The sequence below is a fragment of the Python bivittatus genome, unplaced genomic scaffold, assembly GCF_059951505.1.
Source record: "Python bivittatus isolate LINGU-HERP-01145 unplaced genomic scaffold, Pbiv_v1 ctg000980_np1212, whole genome shotgun sequence".
NCBI classification, from domain to species: domain Eukaryota; kingdom Metazoa; phylum Chordata; class Lepidosauria; order Squamata; family Pythonidae; genus Python; species Python bivittatus.
The window spans coordinates 46,965,562-46,989,360 of NW_028277125.1; the positions used below are offsets into that span (position 1 = coordinate 46,965,562).

The 23,799-nt window shown below is 38.6% G+C and overlaps 2 protein-coding genes across 6 annotated transcripts in view; one reads left to right on the forward strand and one right to left on the reverse strand.

Moving 5' to 3' along the window:
- Nucleotides 1–1,697: 1,697 nt before the first annotated feature.
- On the forward strand, nucleotides 1,698–8,037 carry INA (internexin neuronal intermediate filament protein alpha). Its single transcript, XM_007443113.3, has 3 exons — nucleotides 1,698–2,800; nucleotides 6,559–6,683; nucleotides 7,308–8,037. Exons 1-3 carry the CDS (start codon nucleotides 1,787–1,789, stop codon nucleotides 7,618–7,620), a joined length of 1,452 nt encoding a protein of 483 aa, XP_007443175.1. The 5' UTR covers nucleotides 1,698–1,786; the 3' UTR covers nucleotides 7,621–8,037.
- A 1,251-nt stretch (nucleotides 8,038–9,288) lies between these two features.
- PCGF6 (polycomb group ring finger 6) overlaps nucleotides 9,289–23,799 on the reverse strand; it is a 32,356-nt gene continuing 17,845 nt past the window's right edge. Inside the window, exons 9-12 of one of the 5 annotated variants that reach the window (XR_015794287.1) lie at nucleotides 23,043–23,129; nucleotides 18,844–19,073; nucleotides 11,831–12,065; nucleotides 9,289–9,867 (exon numbers count right to left, since the gene is read on the reverse strand). Coding sequence is in view for 1 of the 5 variants with exons in the window: in XM_007423247.4 (XP_007423309.1) it covers nucleotides 19,005–19,073; nucleotides 23,043–23,129 (156 nt within the window). In the remaining 4 variants the exon portion in view is untranslated. Of the gene's footprint in view, nucleotides 9,868–11,775; nucleotides 12,066–17,924; nucleotides 19,074–23,042; nucleotides 23,130–23,799 lie in introns of those variants that run through there. The other 4 variants (XR_015794288.1, XR_015794286.1, XM_007423247.4 and 1 more) reach the window with 4 other exon arrangements.

A 23,799-nucleotide genomic window follows, 5' to 3' on the forward strand; every position in this document is an offset into this window, starting at 1 on the left:
TGGACAATCTCTTTCATCTTGAGAGCAAACTTTCTGTTTGTGCCCTGGTTGGGGCCCTCATGAACTAATGGTGTAGTGACATCAATGGAGTGGGTGGGGCTGAAATTTTTGGTCATTTTCTAGTTTTGAAATGTCTTAAGGGAAGAGGCAGAATCATAAGGGGGCATCCATTCTGCCTCAAATCCTCTCCAGAATGAAAAAAAGACCCTGAAATTTTCCATCCTACCAGTTCTGGGAAGGTGGGTTACTGTAAATGGAATGCTGGAGGCCGTATACAGCTCAGAGATTACTCATCTGATCTACAAGGAAAACAGAATTCTGTAAGTTGCAGGCATTTGTTTGTAGCTGCCTCTGGTAAGAAGGCAGGCAACCAAATGGTAAGTATACTCACAGTCTAACTAGCAAAATATTGTTCTTCTCCCTCTTTTATTAGATGAAGTAATCAAGTTTTATAAGGGAAGATTTAAAGACAGTTATACATAACAGACAACCAGGTTCTGAGAAGTAATCTAAGAAATAATCATGGAATGAGTTTTTATGACTATCTGGAAGCAAGGGATGTGACAAAGAAATCAAGGGGCCATGGTGCAGAGGCAACAGGCTCAGTTTGTAGATACAGTAACTGGATTCTAGTCTAATGGATTGGGCGTGTAGAGATTTTAAGAAAATCTTTATAGAGGAATGAAAAGAGCTAAAATTAGTATAAAATATATATATATTTCCTCAAACACCAACATTTTAAAAAGATAACTTACATGAAGCAGATGTCATATTAATCTGTCAATTAAAAGCAGCATAGATGTTTTTCCTTTGTTGATGATATGAGACACAAGAAACTGTGCCTTTATGTGTCACTTTGAATTGGAGTATTAGTACTTCAAGCAACCACTTGCTTCTAACACCAATATTGCTGCTGGAATTCAGTATAAAATAGCGACAGACTTCTAAGAACTGTTTCTGCGTGTCATTACGGATTCTGATCATAAAAGCGAAAACAGGCTGCGCTACTGTTTCCATCCGCCAGGGGTAGCTGAGAGGGAAAGACATCAGCACTGCGGCAAAATGGACAGCTCCGCCAGCATTTCTTCTAGTCATGCTTCCTGTTAAAATCAACTGGGAATACATGCCACAAGGGTAGGGCATGAAAGTAGTGCCATAAACATCACAGACATTTTTCGGTCTTCCACCCATTCTTTCTACTGATGGTGCACCCTAAGATTTTAATACCAGCTGCCTTCTATTCTCCAGTTGTCATTTTCCCTTCTGCCTTCTTGGATTTTATCTAATGAGACCCTAATCTCCAATTAGGCTGATCTCGTTTATTCTATGGAGAGCCTTGAGATAATCTCGGCCACTGATTCGGCCTAACAGTGGCTAATCCTCATACTTTTTCGGCTTTGTGTCCTGAGGACACCCATGTCTGACTCCCTAGACCAGCAGTCCCTCGATGACTACCGGTCTGCATTCTTAAGGATTCCCCCGTCTGCTCCCTCTCGCACTTCAAATCACTTTCTCCATTCCAAAGCTGCCAAGGGAGTTAATACAACCTTCCCCTGGCATCCCCAGAGTGCATTCAAAGAAAAACGTGTTTAGGATCGAGATTGTCATTGACGGCCAACATCCTGGCGCCACCTCAGTATCGCCCCCGCCCGTTCCTCCCATCCCAATCTCCTTCTCTTGGCCGCGCCCTAGAAGCGCACGTCCCCCGCCTTTCTGCAGCGGAACCGGCGATCCGCCTCTCTATATAAGACAGGGGCGTCGCGGGGAGTCCTCCACAACCTCCAGGATGAATTTCTCTTCGGATTCCCACTATTTGGCCTCTTCCTACAGGAAGATATTCGGGGAGCCTCCCCGCTACTCCTCCCGTCTGGGCAGCTCGGCCACAGCCAGCAGTTACCGGTCTCAATCGGTATCTCGCAGTAGCAACCGTGCCGTGTCGTACCGGCTGGCGCAGGCAGACACCTTGGATCTCAGCCAGGCAACGGCGCTGAACGACGAATTTCGGCTGACCCGCACCAATGAGAAGGAGCAGCTGCAGGGACTCAACGACCGGTTCGCCGGCTACATCGAGAAGGTGAGGCAGCTGGAGCAGCACAACCGCCTTCTGGAGGCTGAGTTGGGCGCGCTGCGGCAGCGTCACGCCGAGCCCAGCGGCCTGGCCGAGCTCTTCCAGAACGAGCTCCGCGAGCTGAGGGCCCAGCTGGACGAGACGGAGGCCGCCCGGGCGCAGGGGGCGCTCGAAAGGGAGCGGCTGGCCGAGGAAATGCAGCGCTTGCGGGCGCACTGTGAGGAGGAGGCGCGAGCCAAGGCAGAGGCAGAGCAGGCGTTGCGCGCGCAGCAGCGGGAGGTTGATGGCACCACCTTGGCGCGCATGGCTCTGGAGAAGAAGGTGGAGGCGCTGCTCGACGAGCTGGCCTTCCTGCGTAAGGTCCACGCTGAGGAGCTGGCCGAGCTGAGCGCCTCCCTGCAGCCAGCCCCGCTGGCTGCCATTGAGCCGGACGCCACCAAGGCCGACCTGACCGCGGCGCTGAAGGAGCTGCGCTCGCAGTACGAGGCGCTGGCCGCCAAGAACCTGCAGGCGGCCGAGGAGTGGTACCGCGCCAAGTTCGCCAACCTCAGCGAGCAGGCGGCGCGCAACAACGAGGCCATCCGAGCCAGCCGCGAGGAGATCGGCGAGTACCGCCGCCAGCTGCAAGCCCGCACTCTAGAGGTAGAGAGCCTGCGCGGAGCCAACGAATCTCTGGAGCGGCAGCTGCAAGAGATGGAGGAGCGGCATAACGTCGAGGCGCTCGGCTTGCAGGTGAGGACCGGAGTGCCGCCCGCGCGAGCGCTACTTTTTCTTGCTTCCCAACGTGTCGCACAGTGACATCTTGCTGCCCCTAACGCGGATCTGGGCCAGCTACATTTTTCAAGGCTCCCACTCCCCTTGTACAACCACTGCATTTTTGTCAGCAGATAAAAAACCAATAGATTGAAAGAGGTGCAGCAAAACAGCTCCTCTGTTAAGTGCGGTCGGAAAATTCCACGCGAGAATCTCGTATGCCGTTGCCTTTCCTAACGCCTGTCAGATGTTTTTCATTATACCTTCCCTTAGATGGCTAATCACTGGCCGTTCTAGCTGGCTTAATGGTTGTTGTAAACGATCACACCAGGATCTCTGTCTACTGTGGGTATCTCATTCCTCTGAACACTTTAATGCTTTCTTAGGCACCACGACGGCTCTTAACGTCTATGTAATTCTCCATGGTGCTGAATATATACGATAATTGTTTTACCTCTGGAGTTGTGCTTGCTTACTAGCAGGACCTGCAGTGAAACGTTTTACTTTTAAGTGATCCTGTTTAAAGTTTCTGCGAATCAGCTATTCATTTTCCAGGATATTTCTTTTCATTACCTCTCTGACTGCACACACCTACCTCAAAAGTCAATTTTCCATGGAGAAATAGATACCATTACTTGATTAGTTCCAGGCTAATTCTTTACAATTGATAACTCTGCATAGATTTTACTATATTTATATAAATTAAATATGGTACAGAACAAGCTATTATGAAACTAATAAAATTATAAAAATGGTAAACAGTAAAGTCAGAAAAGTAGGGGTAAAATAGGGATAATAAAAGACACAATCTAAATAAAATGTGCATTTCATTCAAAAGTGTTCATCTGGGGCAAAAAAATGTTTGCATTAGCTGGACCTCTCTGAAAGAATATCCCAAACTTGAGGTACCATAATGGTAAAGTCCATTTCTGATCAGCATTTGATATGCTTCCAAAGCTGCAGAAACATGTTGAATAAAATCATCACTTTACATGGAATAGAGTTCCACATGAGAAATTGCCTTATTTTCCATACAAAGGTGACAGTGATGAAGCTTTTCAGATACATTTCAGCATTCTGAATCCAATTAATTTTCACATCAGAAAATGTGAGCTTTTCTTGAAGTTTTTTGAAATATAGACACTACAGTTGACAGTGATTTTTGAATTAGCATTGTTTACACACAGCACTTACGAGTTATGCTAATAAAGAACTGATAGACAATTGCATAGAAAATTAAGAAGATGCATATCCACCCACATTTTAAAAGTATGTTAAGAGAGGAGGCAAGTTCTTCTGGATAATTTGAACTGTCATTATATTGTTTCCTTCTGGACATCATAAAGCATTTATTCATTGTAGGTTATGATTTATTATATAAATAAATATTACTCTTGATGAAGACAGTGTAGCAATAATTAAACAATAGAGGTCAACTTGTCAGCTTAACTGTTTGAGAAATGGAGAATGTGGAATAGGAATAAAAAATAACTTCTTGCAAAGGAAGAAAAACAGTACTCCTTTACAAAGATCTGTAATGAGACCAGTGCATTTTCAAATGTTCATAAAAAATCTGAATGCAGAGGTAGTGCCTTTCTGAAAAGTGGTCAGGTTTATTGATATTGCCAAATTATTATATAAAAGTTTAAAAAATCTAAAGAAAGCATTCCAGAAGGTTCAAAATGGGGGCATGGGCATAAAATTGTCAAATGCAATTCACATATAAAAGATTGTAATTTCACATATAGATTGACAGAGCTGAACAAATGGATTTGAGGTAGTTAGCTCAATGAGAACAACAATGTAAATCTGCTATGAAAAAGGAAAATCCTAACTTAATAATTAGGGAACAGTAATAAATCTGCAATATTGTAGTGCTTTTATACTATTTTGCATTGTGATTATACTTAGAATATGGTGTACATTGTTTAGTTCACCATACCCCAAAAGGATATAGCTATAAAGAAAGTGAAAAAAGGGGAAACCAAAATTATCAAGCAGATGGAGCAACCTGCTTTTAATAACAAAGGTTAAAGGTTAAAATATTTCCTGCTATGTAGTTTAGGGGAAAAAAGTGACATTATAGTTTATAAATTTGTCCATACTACCAAGTGTAGCCTAGTGTATTTCTTGACTTTTTCTTTACTGTTCATGGTTGATCCAAAACAGCAGAAACTATGCACCACTTTGATAGCTTCATTCTCAGTTCTAAGACTGGTCATTGTACCTGCTGTCATTAGTTTGATCTTTTTATATTTAGTTTAGTCCCATTTTTTTTTTCACAGTGCTCCTTGACTTTTATACTAGACCTTGCAGATTGCTTGCATTTTCAGCTATCAGAGTAGTGTGATCAGCATAGCACAGGTTATTGGTATTTCTTCCTCCAATTTTAAAACCACTCTCATCTTCATCTAATCCACTTTCTCTTAATGCATATTAAGCATTTACTGTACATTGAGTAAGTAAGGGAGAATATACAGCCTTGTCACACTCTTTTGCCAACCTGGAGTCGGTTTGTTTCATCGTATTCTGTCTGTATTGTAACTTCCTAACCTGAGATAGATAGATAGATAGATAGATAGATAGATAGATAGATAGATAGATAGATAGATAGATGCTCCAGTGTCATTCAGTGTTTTAAGGTGAGCCTATCCAGAGAAATTTCAAAGTGGTGGTCAATGTGAGTATAATTGTCTTAAAGTTCTGTGAAAAGACCTCTTAAGACCAAGTGGTAACTATAAAGATACAATGTCCTATTTTTATATGGGATATATACAATGCAAATTTATATACTTTATAGTGAACTAGAACATGCTGCATGACATTTTTACATATGTACATTCATGTACAGTATCGCTGACTGCCATACAGTTCCATTGTTTTCTTTTCTTGGTTTCATGCTTGAATGCAAACTTAATTTACGGAGAACTATACTGGATATATAAGCACATGTGCAGAGATCATCTTGAAAACTGCCAATAATCTTTTGCCTATTCATGTTGCATTTTAGGAATCCATTCTATACATGTGTGAGATTGTACTTATCAATCAAATGTTAATACACATCCATAGTCTCAATTTCCCACCAGTTCAGAGCTTGCAGAATAGATGCTTTCTCCTTTGCCTAACTTACATAAAATTTGTGTGCACACCTGCTTATTTTTTCTCAATAAAAGATAAATTCACAAACATTAAATAAAAATTGGAATTGCATGAAATAAAATAATAATCACATTGGAAATCAATATTGGTAGATTAAATTAAAACTCTTGTTATTTCATAGGTTTTATATCAGTGTTTTCTCTAGAAACATATTAAATTAAACAAGTTTTATTATTCTCTATCTAGTCTTTAAAAAAATGTTATTACCAGAATGAAACAGACAAATACATGGCCACTGCATGTTGAGCTATTTTTATTCAACCTTACTCTAACAATAAAGCAATTGCAGAGAATGTTCCCATCAGCCTCAACCAACATAGCTAGCTAGTAATGAGAGACTGTGGGAGTTGCATTCTAAAACTTGGGAAACTCAGGCTGCCTCATGCCTAAAAAAAATAATAAAGTGGCATTTCTATCCTAGTTGTTAATTATATTGTAATTTAGTTTGTCTTCCAGTGTAGCAGTGCTACAACAAATGAGCAAAACATTTTTCTGGCTTCTGATAGAAAGGAATTAAACTATTCAGCAGAGTCTTTGGCCTTAAAATGTTAATGTTGAACTGTCTGAATTTACAGGACACTATTAGCCAGTTAGAAACTGATCTGAGAGAGACAAAGAGTGAAATGGCTCGGCATCTGAGAGAATACCAAGATTTACTGAATGTCAAAATGGCCCTGGATATAGAGATAGCAGCATACAGGTAACCATGATCTCAATATCTACTTAAAACTATAATGCCAACTATGAAAACTGTAATGCCAAGCACTGTAATGCTATTTAAAAAACAATCAAAATTTGTGATCAAATTTATGTTGCCCTAGTAGTTTGGTGGAAGATAGCTTGGTCCTATTTACTTGGATACTTTGCCATATTTTTGCATTCACAATCAGGATGAATAAACTTCTTAGCCTTTAAGGTGCTATGTATTTACCTTGCAACTGACAAACACAGCTATTACTTTGGAAGTATTTTATATTGGTGGTTGTGAATATCAGGGGATGGTAATAATTTCAGACTGTTGTGGTATATATGGTATTTTCCACACAGGTATGTCCATCAAAGGTCACAAAGGCCTAGCAGAGTTACCTGAGGTTACATCTCTTTTCCTACTTTATTCAGATTATGTACTAAAGAACTGCAGCATTAAGTGATGATTCTCTATGCCTTTCTTTTCTTTTTTAGCTTTTGATCATTTTATTAAGAGTAATTTCTTCTTATCACAGAAAACATGGCTTATCTTGTCTACGTGTGTAAATGTGCTTTATGTAAGGTTGAAAATCCTCAATTTCCATTATTAATAACATCTTTTTTGTGGCATTTGCAGGAAGCTGTTGGAGGGTGAAGAGACACGTTTTAGTACTTCAAGCATCAGCATCTCATCTCTGAATCCCCTTTCCAACCCCACTTACTCCTTCCAACCTAGGCTCTTTAGTTCATCTGTAGCCAGTAGCTCCAAAATGTCACCCCCTTTCTCTTTTAAGAAAGATGAGAAAGAGGAGGCTAAATTGGCCTCAAAAATCTCATCGAGCCAGGTAGGAGAAACCTTTGCTGAAATGATTGAGGAAACCATAACTTCCACTAAAAAAACTGAACGAACAAACTTGGAAGAAGGAAACACTGTCAACCAAAAAATGTAATCCCTGATCTTAATACAGATACCAAGGGGGAATAATATAGCTTAAGTCTTTAAATTGCCTATACCTGAATTAAGGTGCTTACCAGCTCAACTTAACTTTCAAATGTTTCACATCAGTAGACTACTTCAGTAGGAGTAGCAATTGAGAAACCTGACTGCCTTAAAACAATTGCATGGTTTTAAGGCAGTCAGGTCTCCCAATTGCTAAATTAAAGAGAGAATAAGCATGCACAAACGCACATTCTTATTAAATCATGTTTCTGATTTATTTCTGGATTTGCCATCCAGTCTTCACTAAAAGGTGAGCACAACTTTCAAAAGCAAACTGTGCAAAATCTAGCAATTGAATCACATTAGTGAAATCTTTATTGTCTGCCTCTTAAAATAAAGTAACTGACAGATAATTCAATTACTTAATGTCCCGATAATGGACTTTATTCCATTTTCAGTCCTTCTGGACCACAGAGGTAGAAAAGATAAATATTTTTATTTGTTTTGCTTTGTGGTCTGTGCACATTACAAAGAAATACAAAATATCTAGGAATGTTAGGTAGAAAATACTAACTTACAAGGTTTAGGAAGATGAACTTGCTGCATCACTGCATAAGGAAATTCTATAATTAGCACATTGTCAAGAAGCACATAATAGTCTTTTGATATCTAGGGTTACTCATGACTATTTGCAACATGCCCAGCCTGAAAAAAATCTACATGCTGTAGTCAAATAATTAGGAGTCTTAGGATCCTGGTTAACTGTTAGTTGGATGCACGCTTGACCATCTCTGTGATTGTCTAGCAAGTCACTGCTCTGTCCATTTTACCTTGTGCCATATTACTAGCCAGCAATTTTAAAATTTGTTATTGCTTAGAATCAATAGTGCCAGCTATTAAAAAATGAAAAGAAGCATGTTTTAGAGGTTAGCCTTATATAAAACAAAGCTAAAAGGATACACTCCTGTATTGTCTAGAAGCACAGTACTATTGCTGATTCAGAAGTAGAGATTGCTGCTGCTTCTATTAGGCACAATCTATGACTTAAAATGGGGTATATGTGTTGGTTCATCATTAGAAAAGGAATGTAGATTTATGCCAGCTGCTTATTTCTGTATTATGGAAAGCAATATGGCTTCTGTGTAATGTATTGAGATATGGTTTGTTAAACAACATACCTGTGAAGGGACTTTTCCTAAATGTATTTTCTTACACATATCTACTACTGCATGAATAAAATGCACTAGTGAATTTTAGTGATTCTTCTAATTCTTCTCTGACAATTAAGACAAACATATTTGTTTGGCCTTGCCAGCCAGAACTGAAAATTATATAGATGCACAACACACACAAAAAATACTTCTGATTCTTTTTATAAACAAATGGTGCTGAAATCTGATAAATGAAATTCTCATCTTTCCAACAAACTAGCAGATTCAGCCCATGTTTCTGCAGCAAATGACACAAAATACTAATTTTGGTTGGGAAAGACCAACATAAAATTTCCTAAACAAATTTGGGAGTTCTGATAAATCAGATTTCCAATTCCCATCTGAATTTAACTTCACTATATATCTCCATCTGAACATGTGCCAAGTTTTATATAGAACACACTATTGTAGATTTTCTTTGAATGCCTTAATATTGCCAGCAGCAAAATTGCTTTCTGCAGATACTGAAGACTGTATTATTTGATGTGTTTGCACTGATTCGTCCTGCCACAAGGTCTAATACAAACCCAAGTCCTATCTGAGTTCCTTGAACTAAGGGAAACTGCTCACATACGTTTCTCCTCTGTAAGACACAAATTAATAAAAAAAATGTACCACTTTATGCATCCTGTTTGTCATTTGTGTTATTGTGAATCTAAACTATTGGTGTTAAGAATTATCAATACAATTGATACATTGAAGCCAAATAAATATCTAAGTTTATTTGTGCAGAACGAACCATTGACTAAAAAGTGAGAGAACAAAACCATAAAATAATGCTTTCATAACAACTGTGTGTAAGGTATCAAGATTTCTACATTCAACTTTTCCAGATAAACAGTTAAAATTAACATGAATATATATATGCATTTAATCTTACAACTGGAAGATGAATGCCACAAAAGGGGGAGGGAATGTAGGGCCATCATTATTTTGGTCTTGGGAAGAATACTTTCCAAAATGGTTGTCTATTAAGAATACAGAAAGCACAGATATGAAGGGATTCCAGATAACTCTTGTCATAGTACACTGGGAACTTCTCAGTCCTATGGAATAATTAGGGTGAAAAAAATCAATGTGAAATTTGGTATGTCTTAAAATGGTTATCAACATCTCTGCATTTGTTACAACTGTGACAATGGCATATGAAAATATGTCGTCATTATATAGTGCTTCAGCACTGTGATAGCCTCCAAGCCAAGCCAGCCTATGTCTGAATGATATGACATGTGAGCAGAGCTGATGACATGGATCTCTCTCAGGGAATCTGTCCCCTCCCTCCAAAGGGGTACAAATTGTGTAGGAAACCTACACATAATGAACTATTCACAGAGATCCCATTTCTGAAGGAGTGCATCATGGAAAAACCACTACTATATAATAGCTGCTTTTGAAAGTTACACACATTTATTCAGGACATGCTCCCTATTATTGGTTAAATTGTAACATATTTATTGGCCAAAAGATAGTACATTTAACATTACCGTGTTATAAAAATTGTTTAAGATACGTATCAACCTGACATGCAGCATTCATCAGTAAATATTATTTATTATAATGGAAGGGGAAATATTAACATAAATTGGCTTTGATATTTATTATTATTAGTGGCATTTCCTTTGGCCATACCAAAAAAAAAAAAAAATGAAACCAGTTTTACTGGTAAAACTTATTAATGTTCCTTATAAGCCTCTCTTCATCCTGGAGAAAAACTATGTGGATGCTAACAGTTGATACTGACTTAATGGCCCATAAACAATCATTTCTAGGTGTGAAAGAGACAGCTCTCTATTCACATCCATGAGAAAAGGAAAACAAATATTGAGGCCCCTTTTCCCACATGGAGGAGGCAACCATCTATAGTGGAAAGTCTACATCCTTCATGAATAAAGGCTATCCATTCCACCTTCTACTCATGGAGAGTGATCCAAAGGTACAATGATAGCATTTACTCCAGCCTTCTAAATCCCTGCTATATAAATGCATTTCTATATCAAAACAGTGTGAATATGTGTGGTCAAGTACCTAGGTATGTGGTGTTGAAAAGACTAAATAATTGGCATCACTTTAGCTGTGTTATAAATACATAGTAAACATATTTTGTAAAACAAAGTATTTTGAAACAAGGAAAACCCACTGAAACACCATTTAATAATTAATCAAATGTGGAACTATAAGCATTTCAGTGAGGCAAGTAACTCCTGGATGGAAATTATACTGACTCCATACAAAGAATGCAGAGATACAGTAATAGTTGTCATTAGCTGAAATTTTATAGTTGTTCAGATTTGGATTACTCTTTCTACTTTTATTCCAAATATATTTTTTCTCTTGGATTTGGATCAAGGCAATGAGATTATTGCTGTACTAGGCTTTATTCTTCCTACTTTTATTCCAAATATATTCTTTCTTTCTCTTGAATCTCATTTCCAGCTGCACCTTTCTTGCATTAAGGAGTCCATGCCCTATGGCATAGGACCCACACATCTTCACTCAGGCCACAGAAGCTTTTTCCTGAGCAAGATCTTACAGGTCTGATACTTAAAAAAAAAAGGATGGGATTAAAAAAAAAAAGCTTCCATTTTTGACAAACCCAATTTCTATTGTGGCTATACTCACCTCTCCTCCTGTTCTACCTTCATGAAACCCTCTAATCATTACATAAGACCCATGTGAAACCTTGAACTTAAAACACAGCTGTGCCTCTATACTGTAATGCTTAGAAGGGGATAGTTCTTGAAGAACCTGTGGTTTCCCTGCTTTGTATTCCAGCACTTGATATTTGCATTAATATTTGGAAATATCCTCAAAATTGTATAAGCCCTTCTGGGCTTTGCAGTTTGGAGTGTTTCCATGGCTAGACTATGGCGTCTTTCAAACCTACATCTGAAATTGCTATGTATGATAATAGCATGTTCACCCTTTGAAAAATGAGTTCAGCCATTTAATCACCCTTGCGCAGCTTTGGATCTACACAAAAGGATATTTGGACAAATGAAATACATTTACCTGGGATAGTAACACAACAGCCCTTAATCCTCCTGACAGATGACAACAGGCCTATCTTGGGCCAACTACTTGCATTCAGGTCCCAAATCTGCATGCACAGTTTTTTGCTTAAAGAGGACAAGAGATTTTCTCTACTACTCCAGGACAGCTAGAGTTATTTCATGCCTCTAATTTTGGTCTGGAAGGGAATCTTGATTTCCTTTCCACATATTAGTATTACCACTAAATCATTCATCTAGGAGAAAAAAGAGGAATGTTTTCCTGTAAATGTCAGTAATTTAAATAATCTGTCATAAAGAATGAACATTCTATGGCATTCTCAAACTGGAGACAGCAGTATACTCTGGATGGAAATGAACACTAAAAACCATTAATTCCAGAGTTGGCATAAATTCACATGGAAAGGGCCAGCAGTATGTCTAGATTTTTAAAATTACTTCTTCTGAATACAGTGTAAAAATAGATGAGTATCCAGTAAATCTCAACATCCATGGATACTACTTGGTTTCAAAGAAATGCATTCAAGTATTTCAGGAAAGTCACTGACCCAAAGCAGACCTAGGGAGTTATACAGTGGGGCAAAAAAGTATTTAGTCAGCCACCAATTGTGCAAGTTCTCCCACTTAAAAAGATGAGAGGGGCCTGTAATTTTCATCATAGGTATACCTCAACTATGAGAGACAAAATGAGAAAAAAAATCCAGAAAATCACATTGTCTGATTTTTAAAGAATTTGTATTGTCAAAGGCTTTCACGGCTGGCATACGATGGCTGGTGTGGGTCTTCCGGGCTGTGTGGCCGTGTTCTTGAAGTTTTGTTTCCTAACGTTTCGCCAGCACCTGTGACCGGCATCTTCAGAGTGCAGGAGCACAGACAGGAGCAGTTCTCTCTGTGCCCAGGGTGATGTGACCCTTCTGTGGGTATTTATAGAGATCTGGGGGGGAAGGGGGATTGGGGGTGTGTGGGGGGGTTGAGTTACTGAGTGGCTGCTTGTTTTGGTGTCAGCATCTGTGTGTATCTTCCTGGGGATTAGTCAGGGCTTTTTCTTCTATTGAATTGTTAACGAGGGGCTGCTGGGGGTGATTAGCAAGTTCATTGTGTGAACTGTTCACATGTCCTGGTGGTTGAGCTGAGTTCGTTGACCTTTTGCAGGCTGTATTTTTCAGGATTGGTAGCCAGGTTTTGTTGATTTTTAGACTCTCCTCTTTTTTATTGAAACTGTGCTGGTGTTTGTGAATCTCAATGGCTTCCCGGTATAGCCTGGTATAGTGGCTGTTGTTGTTGTCCAGTATCTCTGTGTTTTCAAATAGGATTTTGTGTCCAGTGTGCTTGAGAGCATGTTCAGCTACTGCAGATTTTTCTGGTTGCTGTAGTCTGCAGTGTCTTTCATGTTCTTTTATCCTGGTATGGATGCTGCGTTTTGTGGTCCCGATGTATACTTGCCCGCAACTGCATGGTATGCGGTATACTCCTGCGGCGGTGAGGGGATCCCTTTTGTCTTTTGCTGATTTTAGCAGTTCTTGTACTTTTCTGGTGGGTCTGAAGATTGTTTGGAAATTGTGTATTTTCATCAGTTTTCCCATGTGGTCTGTGACCCCTTTGATATAGGGCAGAAATACTTTGTTGGTGGGTGGCTGTTTTTCTTCTTCAGTCGCATGTTGCTTTCTTGGTTTGATGGCTCTTTTTATTTCATTTTTGGAGTAGCCATTCGCTTGTAGGACCCAATTAAGGTGGTTAAGTTCAGAGTTTAGGAATTGGGTTTCGCAGATCCAATTGGCACGATCCATGAGGGTTTTGATAATGCCTTTTTTCTGACGTGGGTGGTGGTTGGAGTTTTTGTGTAGGTACCGGTCTGTGTGGGTGGGTTTTCTGTAGACTTTGTGTCCTAATTTGAGGTCTGGTTTGCGTATGACCAACGTGTCTAGAAATGGAAGTTGGCCGTCCACTTCTTTTTCCATGGTGAATTGTATATTGGGGTGGACGCTGTTTAGGTGGTTCAGGAACTTCTCTAGGTCTTCTTCATCCTGACTCCAAATTGCAAAGGTGTCATCCACAAATCGGAACCAGACTGTTGGGGTAGCGGGTGCGGTTTCTAAAGCCCGTTTTTCAAAATGTTCCATGTAGAAATTTGCTACAACTGGGCTCAGGGGGCTTCCCATGGCGACACCGTCCATCTGTTCGTAGTACTCATTATCCCATAGGAAGTAACTGGTTGTTAGGTAGTGCTGAAATAAGGCTGTTATGTCTTCTGGGAAGATCTGTTTGATGAGTGCCAGGGCGTCCCTCACTGGTACCTTGGTGAACAGGGAGACCACGTCAAAGCTGACCAGTTTGTCCGTGGGGTTGAGTTTCAGGGTGCTGATTTTGTCAATGAAATGTCCTGAGTCTCTGATGTGGGCTGGAGTCTGTCCAATGTGGGTCTGTAGAAGGTTGGCCAGATGTTTGGATAATTCATATGTCGGGGAGCCAATGGCGCTTACGATGGGTCTGAGTGGGATTGAGTCTTTGTGGATTTTGGGGAGTCCGTATAGTCTGGGCATAAGGGCTTCTGTCTTGCATATGCGTTGAAGTACGTTGGGGTGAAGGGAGGAGCTCCTCGTCAGGGTGTTGGTTTGTTTCATGATTTTGCTGGTTGGATCCCATTTGCTGGTTTTTTAAAGAATTTAAAGAATCCCGCTTTTAAAGAATTTATTTGCAAATCATGGTGGAAAATAAGTATTTGGTCACCTACAAACAAGCAAGATGTCTGGCTCTCACAGACGTGTAACTACTTCTTTAAGAGGCTCCTCTGTCCTCCACTTGTTACCTGTAGTAATGGCACCTGTTTGACCTTGTTATCAGTATAAAAGACACCTGTCCACAACCTCAAACAGTCACACTCCAAACTCCACTATGGCCAAGACCAAAGAGCTGTTGAAGGACACCAGAAACAAAATTGTAGACCTGCACCAGGCTGGGAAGACTGAATCTGCAATAGGCAAGCAGCTTGGTGTGAAGAAATCAACTGTGGGAGCAATAATTAGAAAATGGAAGACATACAAGACCACTGATAATCTCCCTTGATCTGGGGCTCCATGCAAGATCTCACCCCGTGGGGTCAAAATGATCACAAAAACGGTGAGCAAAAATCCCAGAACCACATGGGGGGGACCTAGTGAATGACCTGCAGAGAGCTGGGACCAAAGTAACAAAGGCTACCATCAGTAACACACTACGCCACCAGGGACTCAAATCCTGCAGTGCCAGACGTGTCCCCCTGCTTAAGCCAGTACATGTCTGGGCCCGTCTGAAGTTTGCTAGAGAGCATTTGGATGATCCAGAAGAGGATTGGGAGAATGTCATATGGTCAGATGAAACCAAAGTAGAACGTTTTGGTCTAAACTCAACTCGTGTTTGGAGGAGAGAGAATGCTGAGTTGCATCCAAAGAACACCATACCTACTGTGAAGCATGGGGGTGGAAACATCATGCTTTGGGGCTATCTTTCTGCAAAGGGACCAGGACGACTGATCCGTGTAAAGGAAAGAATGAATGGGGCCATGTATCGTGAGATTTTGAGTGAACACCTCCTTCCATCAGCAAGGGCATTGAAGATGAAACGTGGCTGGGTCTTTCAGCATGACAATGATCCCAAACACACCGCCCGGGCAACGAAGGAGTGGCTTCGTAAGAAGCATTTCAAGGTCCTGGAGTGGCCTAGCCAGTCTCCAGATCTCAACCCCATGGAAAACCTTTGGAGGGAGTTGAAAGTCCGTGTTGCCCAGCGACAGTCCCAAAACATCACTGCTCTAGAGGAGATCTGCATGGAGGAATGGGCCAAAATACCAGCAACAGTGTGTGAAAACCTTGTGAAGACTTACAGAAAACGTTTGACCTCTGTCATTGCCAACAAAGGATATATAACAAAGTATTGAGATGAACTTTTGATATTGACCAAGTACTTATTTTCCACCATGATTTGCAAATAAATTCTTTAAAAATCAGACAATGTGATTTTCTGGATTTTTTTTCCCATTTTGTCTCATAGTTGAGGTATACCTATGATGAAAATTACAGGCCTCTCTCATCTTTTTAAGTGGGAGAACTTGCACAATTGGTGGCTGACTAAATACTTTTTTGCCCCACTGTATGTCATCAACCACATATAAACATGTCTTATAACAATATTCAGAACATAGAAATAATTATTACAGTTTGATTTATATATTTACTGAATTACATTCCACCTCTGCTGAAGCCGTTTTTGCTACAAGATTTCTTTGTTCACATGTATTATTTATTTATTATGCACTTGGCACAAAAATTCCAACCATTTCCCTTTCTGGGCCACTGACCAACTACAAAACTATAACACTAACCAAGCTGATTAAAAAAAAAAAAAAGTGGGGGAATCGATGTGGCAAGGAGAAAGGAATGAATCATTCTGTGGTGGTTAAAGATGATGTTGGCAGCTGCTTTCAAGGAAAAAAAAATTACCCAACATAAGCAAAGAGGCCAAAGGCAGAATACTGTATTAGTACAGGGGAAAAGAATGCACAGTATAATTGAAATCATATTCCCTGGATGGAGACAAATGGATGCAATAATGTTATCGCACTTGCTCTTCTTACATAGTAAAGAGAAAAAATGTGCAAAATGTATCACTTCAAAATTCTTCCACTGAGCAAATTTGCAAACAACCCATTTTGAATGCAAGATAGGACATTCTGTGAAAATAGCACTCAAAGTATTTTGAAATTAAAACATTTTGCACATCTTAGTGAATAGCACTGTTTTTTCTGTTTCTGAAGTCAGTAATACAGTCCTCCATTACCTTACAATATGTGTACTCAGAAACTAATGGGTACTGAAAGTAGATGCATAGTAATATGTACACATATAGGACAATAAAATGGGATGATTGGTAATGAGGTGAATGTGAACAGAACAAAAACTCTATACTTCATAACTTGAAATAAGAAAATATTGAGCAATGAAGTTGAATGACCAAGACGTATTTAACAAAGACAATGAAATATTGTCTATTTACTTGAAAAGGCATAATTTGGAATGATGCCTTAGGGAGAATTTTTTTTTTCATGCAGAATAGTGCATAGGTGAAAGAAAAGAAACAAAAGAGACCACCACAAATGAGTTTCTCCATATAGTGAATATAATATGATTTACAGATTAGATGAACATGCTTTGCAATCAAATTAATTAATTGGAATACAAAACATATATTTTCAGATTCCACTGTGGATCTTTATTTTTAATGAAACGGCATTCCCAAGATTTGGATGGTTATTCAAAGTTCAATTTGAAATGCAGATTCCTCTTCAAAAGAGAAATAATGGAGCCTCCCAAGATACTGTGTGATATACATATGAATTCTGAAAACTCCTCTCTTGATAATCTAAACTGTGCACAAGCAAACAGCTCTTAATCACAATTGTTCTTGTGTATTCCATCCTAATAATCTATTAATATAGAACGTGAAAAAAGTTTTGACTAAGACTGATTACTGAAAGTGCTCCAAGTATAAAGAAAGGAAGAGCCCTGAAGGACTAGAGGCCTCTCTATAAAGCGCAAATACAGATTCTGGAAACAATGCTTCCTTGCAATATTCAGCAACATACTGTCTCTGATTCTAGAGATGTAGAAAATGATAGAAGAAAGCCGTCTAAACTTCTCATGTGTCCACTACAGTGGGAGGAGTCATGTTAGTCTATGCAACAAGGTACACATAAAGTCTGGTAGCATGTTCAAGACTTAGATGCTCAAGTATATGTAGTGGAGCATTCCTAGCTGACACTCCAGAAAAATTTCCACATGGCAATGCAGGATCTCAGTCTACAAAAGTTATGCTTATTTTTCTCTCAGAAAAGCTTATTCTTCTGTGTTAAGTCCAATTTGAATAATTTACTTGTTTGCTACGTTGAATGTTTTACAAATTGAGGTAACATTAGTTAATTTATTTACTCTATCAAATTAAAAAAATAGAACAAAAACTGTAATATTTCACTCTTCAAGAATTTGTGGTTGTATGATGGAACCAAAGATTTAATATTTGTAATTCATAAATTTGTCCCAACAGTTTTAGCTTGAGTTGCTGTAATTAGAATTAGCCTTCAATTAAAAAAAAAAAAGTCAGAGGCATTGTAATCCCATGCAAAACCCAGTCAAAATAATTGTTAACAATTTCTCTGTGCTTTTCAATAATCCTATCATACCCTTGTTGTGCAATTGACTGAGTCATTCTATGGCTTTTTTCTCATATCTGATGTATTTCATTTTTTATATTGTTTTAATATTTTTAGCAGTAAGCTAATCAAATTCATATTTTTCAATAAGACCATTGTTCTGGCTCTGTTACTGCATTGCTACCATTCAGCCAGCTCCTGCTTTATTATTCAAGTGCACTTTTATTACCTGGGGAACACAGTGCATTGTTTGAAACACTTGGAAAAGACACGGCCCATTTATTTTCCCACTGAGACTGGAGGTATAAACAACAGTGGAACACCTGTTCCAATGCAGCCCAATTTATTGTCTCATCTAGTTTTACATTTACATTGCTATTCATACAGTGATGATCTATAAGTCACATAGATTCATTCCTTTTTTCAGATTTTGATAGATCACATATTTTAATTTTTTTTCACATAAGATATGAGATATAAATGCTTGCAATTTTTAAAGGGTAATTAGTCCCCATTTTATCTATAGGGAAAAATTTGAAAGTCTTTTTATTTCTAAACTGACAACTAAAATGTAATTCAAATGTCCCCATGAATAATACACATTTTTCCCAATAAGACATTGTGGTCCAAGAGATCATCCCTGAGAACAGCACTGCAAATATACTTAAAGACTTTCAGATAATTTGCAGTCTCAAGTACAAGACTACCCATGAGTAGTCATGAATGCTGCAAAACACATATTTAAAATGAATTCTATTATGTTGGTAAGCTTGTTCTTCCCTGAGCTAGGTGCTGATGATATAAGAGCACTGAAGTATTTAGAGTTTACTTACTGGCACAGTGTTTCTTTTTCTCACTGCTTTAAATCAGTTCCTAAATTATTATGCAGAGCAAACACGGTGCATTTCTTTAAATTCATTTAAATAAAATGGCTTTTTTTTTTTTGGTGCGATTCTCAAATGAGGTTTTGCTCCTTCAAACACTTTCTGAAAATTTAAGAGATTCTTGAAAATGTGGAATCTCCACTAAGAATCAGTCCATAGTGAAGTACAAGTAACCCATCCTAGAAAGAAAAAGAGAAATCATATGTATTAAAAATCCAATGCAATCAGCAAAACTAAAAGAAGCAATGACTTGCATAGGCAAGTTTTCTTATAGCACATTAGGTATTGAGAGTCAGTTTGATGTAGTGGTTAAGGTACCAGGCTGGAAACCAGGAGACTGTGAGTTCTAGTCCTGCCTTAGACCCAGAGCCAGCTGGGTGAACTGAGGCTAGTCATTCACTCTCAGCCCTAGGAAGGAGGCAACGGCAAACCATTTCCGAAATCTTGCCAAAACTGCAGGGACTGGTCCAGGCAGTCACCAGAATTGGTAGTGAAACATAAAACACCTTCGGGTTAATAATTCTCCAGAAGAACAGCAAAAGACACACAACTGAATATAAATCCTACTTGTCATTTCTCCATGAACAATGATAAAATATCTAAAAAGGACATATTATATGGTTCCAGTTATTTATCTGTGCCTTCGAATGTAATTCTCCACTAAGAAAAGCAGAGCTACCACCAAATATTGGCAACTTTGGATTTCATCTTTTTAGTTAACTTTCCAACTTCCCTGCCTTGTTTGTGGTGGCTCACCAGTCTTTCCATTAGGTAAGCATTTCAAATATTAACACCAGATATATCATGCTAACTACCTATGTATATAGGATCCCTTATATAATCCCTTATGAAAAAAGTATTTCAATACAAGTAAGCTCAATTATTACTTCTTACAAAGTAAACAGAACAAACAACAACCTTACAGAAAACAATTTTCCTGAAATAAAAAAAATATAAGTGAAATAAAGACTCTTATTAATTTTGAGCATTGCTCTGGAAGTTTATTTAGGCTTGGTTCATACTTGGCCAGCAAGCCATGTAAAGGAACATGCAACGCCACGTGCATCCATGCCTGTTTTATTTACAGTTATTAGAAAGATTTAAAGTAGACAAAAGAGTTTATGGTTTTGAACATTGTAAGACTGAGTTTGAAATGGAATTATGTACAAATGATGAACACACATTTGCTAAAATGTATAAACTTCTATTGAAATGTGAAACAGAAGAAGAACAAGTGAAAGAATGTATGATAAAGTGGACTAAATTTTTTGGTTATAATATACAGATGGAACAATGGGAAAATATGTGGTTGAAAGGAATGAAATTTATACTATGTTATAATCTTAAAGAGAATTTTTACAAAATGATGTACCATTGGTATATGTCACCAGAGAAATTGCCTAGAATGTATAAAACCACTTCAAATACATGCTGGAAATGTGAACAACCAGTAGGGACATTTTATCATGTTTGGTGGGCATGTAAAAAAGCTAGAAAATTTTGGATTCAAATACATACACTAATTCAGAGGAGTTTAAAGATTAATATACAATTGAGACGAGAGGTCTTTATTTTGGGACTGATGGACAAACAGTTGGAAAAGAGTCATGGAATTTTTTTGTATATGATAACTGCAGCGAGACTGTTGTATGCATAAAGATGGAAAGACTCTGCAATACCTACAATGGAAGAATGGGTGGTAAAGATGATAGAACTCACTGATATGGCCAAACTGACTTCTTTAATCAGAGAAAAGACAATATCTAATGTTTATTGCTGACTGGAACCCCTTATGGACTTTTTGCAGAAAACAGAAAAAAATGAATTTATGATTGATGGTTTTGATGATTAGACAGGGTAAATTATAGAAAGAAGAGAGATACATTGTAACATTAGAGAAAGAGGTAAATTTATAATTATACTTATAACTGCTGTAAAGAAGATCAGAATCCACTTCTTTGTATCTTATTTCTTTCTTTTCTATTTTTCTTTTCTTGCACTTCCTTTCTTGCACTTTTAAGTTACAGTATCTCTTTGATTTTTTTTTTATTAGTTTGTATTAGTTTTTCTTTTAAAAAAAACTTTAATAAAATTATAAAAAAGACATATGCATCTATATCTGTGCATGGTTTCCATGAACTTTATTCAGCCATTGTGCCTACAGTTTTGTCTATGGGATTGCCTCACAGACAGTCCCAGCATGGTGACACCGAATTACACCAAAGGTGCCTCTACACAGACTCAGTCTGGACATGTTTGTCAAAAGCTCCTGAGGACCTTGCACAGAGATTGCTCGTAGGGATAATAGTAATTGTATTTTCTTCTGATATTTCTGATACTGTGTTTAGGAACTGGTGACACAATGGTTAGAAAAGTCTACCACATAATTTAACACAAAACAATAAAATTAATTCCTTGCTGTTTTAACAACACTTTCTTGTGACTGTTAATTACACATCATACTGATGCCTTCTGTATAATTCAGATTTACTTTTGCCAGATGTGAAAATGTATTTATTTATAATTTCAATTTTGAGGCTGCCTGATTTCATAGCAACTCTGGATGGCTAATAATAAAAAATGTAAAAGAAAACAACATAGATCGGAGAAAAAGAATATAGGTGACAGGAAGAAAGAACCAAAAAACCCAAAGGGGCCCAACCACTATCCTAGCCCAAGGAGGAGGGGATATCATTCCACATGGCATGAACCATCGTTGAAAAGGTACGCTTTCTGGGTCATACAAGTTCCACTGTTTAATCGACATGACCCAGACTGTGCTTACTCTAGCTGACTTTACTGGACAGGCAGAAATGTACGGAGACAGGTGGTCCCTCAAGTAGCCGGGCCCTGTGCCATGTAGGGCTTTGTAAGTGATAACCAGCACCTTGAATTGGACCCAGAAGCCAACTGGCAGACAGTGCAGCTCACGAAGCAGCAGGGACACATGCACGAACTGCAACATACCCATTATTGCTTATGCTGCTGCATTCTGGTCTTCAAGAGTAGCCCTATGTAGAGTGCATTACAGTATTGCAACTGAGAGGTGACCAAGGCATGAGTGACTGTCTGAAGGGCCTGGATCTAACTAACAAGTGGCTGAGTTTACAGACTGGAGGATTCTGAGTACTTTCTCTATAGTCACAAATATAGGAGTTGGAGCATTGTGTTTTCTTCCCACTGGTGGTGCAAACTCATACCTTCTACTTACAAAACTCTCATTTCCTATGCTGTGCTTCTGAAAACTGCCATCCTCTGTATGCACTTGTGGATCCCTTGTTCATGTCCTGGCCCTTTCTTTGCCTGCTTGTCAAAAAAGGCTTTTTACTTCTTCAGTTGGTTTTGAACCCATCTATTAAAGATACATGAATGTGCTTTCAGTAGAAAGCCTGCACGGAATGTTATGTGGCCCTTCCTCTTTCTGTATATGTTATGAAGAACATATGATGAATGTGTGTGTTTTTTTCAGTGTGCCAAGGTTGTAGGAGACAAATACATGGAGGAAAGCTGATAGCAGCAAGTTCAGTTTCTGGATTGGGGTCATGTTCACTTGCATGGTATGTATTTGGAAATGCAGGAATGTCCAGATCCACAGACTCATTTTTTTCAGTAAATTATTAAAAAAGTAGTCTCGGAAACACTTTTGTGAAAGGAAAGTAAGAAAGCAGAATATCTCCAATAGTTTCCACCTGCCCAGTGTGCTCCAGCAGAGTGGGTGCATTTCAGGTCCTGTCCATTAAATATTGCCATTTTGTGGAACCTAGGAAACGTGCCTTCTCTGTTGTGCCTCTCACCCTCAGGAACAGCATTCCCCCCCCAGAGGTAAGGACCTCTCTTCTAAGGTTCTGGAAAGACTTGAAAACCTGGCTTTGGTCCCAGGCCTGATGTTTGTCATTGTTTAATGGCCCCTGCTTTGTTTTGTGGGCTTTGTTAGAGTATTTTAGTCTGGGCTGCCTGCTGATTTTATGGTTCTTGCTGTTTTTGTTTTCTTAGTTTTGTACGCCGCCCAGAGTCCACTGGAGTTAGGTGGCCAATACATTTAAATAAATAAATATATAAATAAAATCTAGAGGAGGTAACAAAACACCCTCTAAAATTAGGGTCCCCTTTAAGCAAAACGTTTTTTTATTAAAGCCTCACTACTTTACCTGCACTGCACTCTTCCCTAGTGCATGCTGGATTTCCCTTAGAGTCTGATAGTGTTCTAGCAGGTGATCACCACATATTATGTCAACCTAAAATGAACAGAAAGAAACTATCAAATAATTTAGTACTTGGCAAAAGGAGTGTTCAACATAGAAATTTATGCTCAATTAACAAGAATGATAGCCTACCATAACTATTATGTAACAGGCAGCTTTATAACTTCCAGGGAAGCTGCACAACACCGGTTACAAGTCAGTTAGTTTTACTTTTACATCTTTTGCATTATTTATTAACAGCAATGACAAATACTTTCTATATTTGCTGTTTTGCCCTCTGTTAAAAATTTACCCTCGTTTTATATATTTGTCAGTGTATGGGGCTAAATTTGTTAAGGTGAGCAGCTGTCTCAGTTCAAGCATAATTTTAATTTAATAATAGATGAGCTCTGCAGCCCAGTTCTCTGTGGAATACTATTTCTTTCCGCTCATCATCTGGCCTTAACTGGCACTAACAAGACCCCGAGGTACTATTTATTGACATGTAACTATTGCATGGCATTGCTTAAGTCATTCAAATCACCAAAAAAGAGTGATGTCCAATGATGCAACTGAAACAAAGGCATGATTATCCATTCATGATCATGCCCTTTTCTATAGCAAAGCTCTCCCTATGATACCTGATATTATTTAATAGATTGGTAGAATTAAACTGCTTAGTGTCAGATCTGAACTGCAGATGAATTTTCAATTACCTCTGAAA

Coding starts and splice junctions, on each gene's coding strand:
- INA (XM_007443113.3), top strand. CDS start 1,787: ATGAATTTCTCTTCGGATTCCCACTATTTGGCCTCTTCCTACAGGAAG. Junction 2,801..6,558: donor TCGAGGCGCTCGGCTTGCAG/GTGAGGACCGGA, acceptor CTGAATTTACAG/GACACTATTAGCCAGTTAGA. Junction 6,684..7,307: donor ATAGAGATAGCAGCATACAG/GTAACCATGATC, acceptor TGGCATTTGCAG/GAAGCTGTTGGAGGGTGAAG.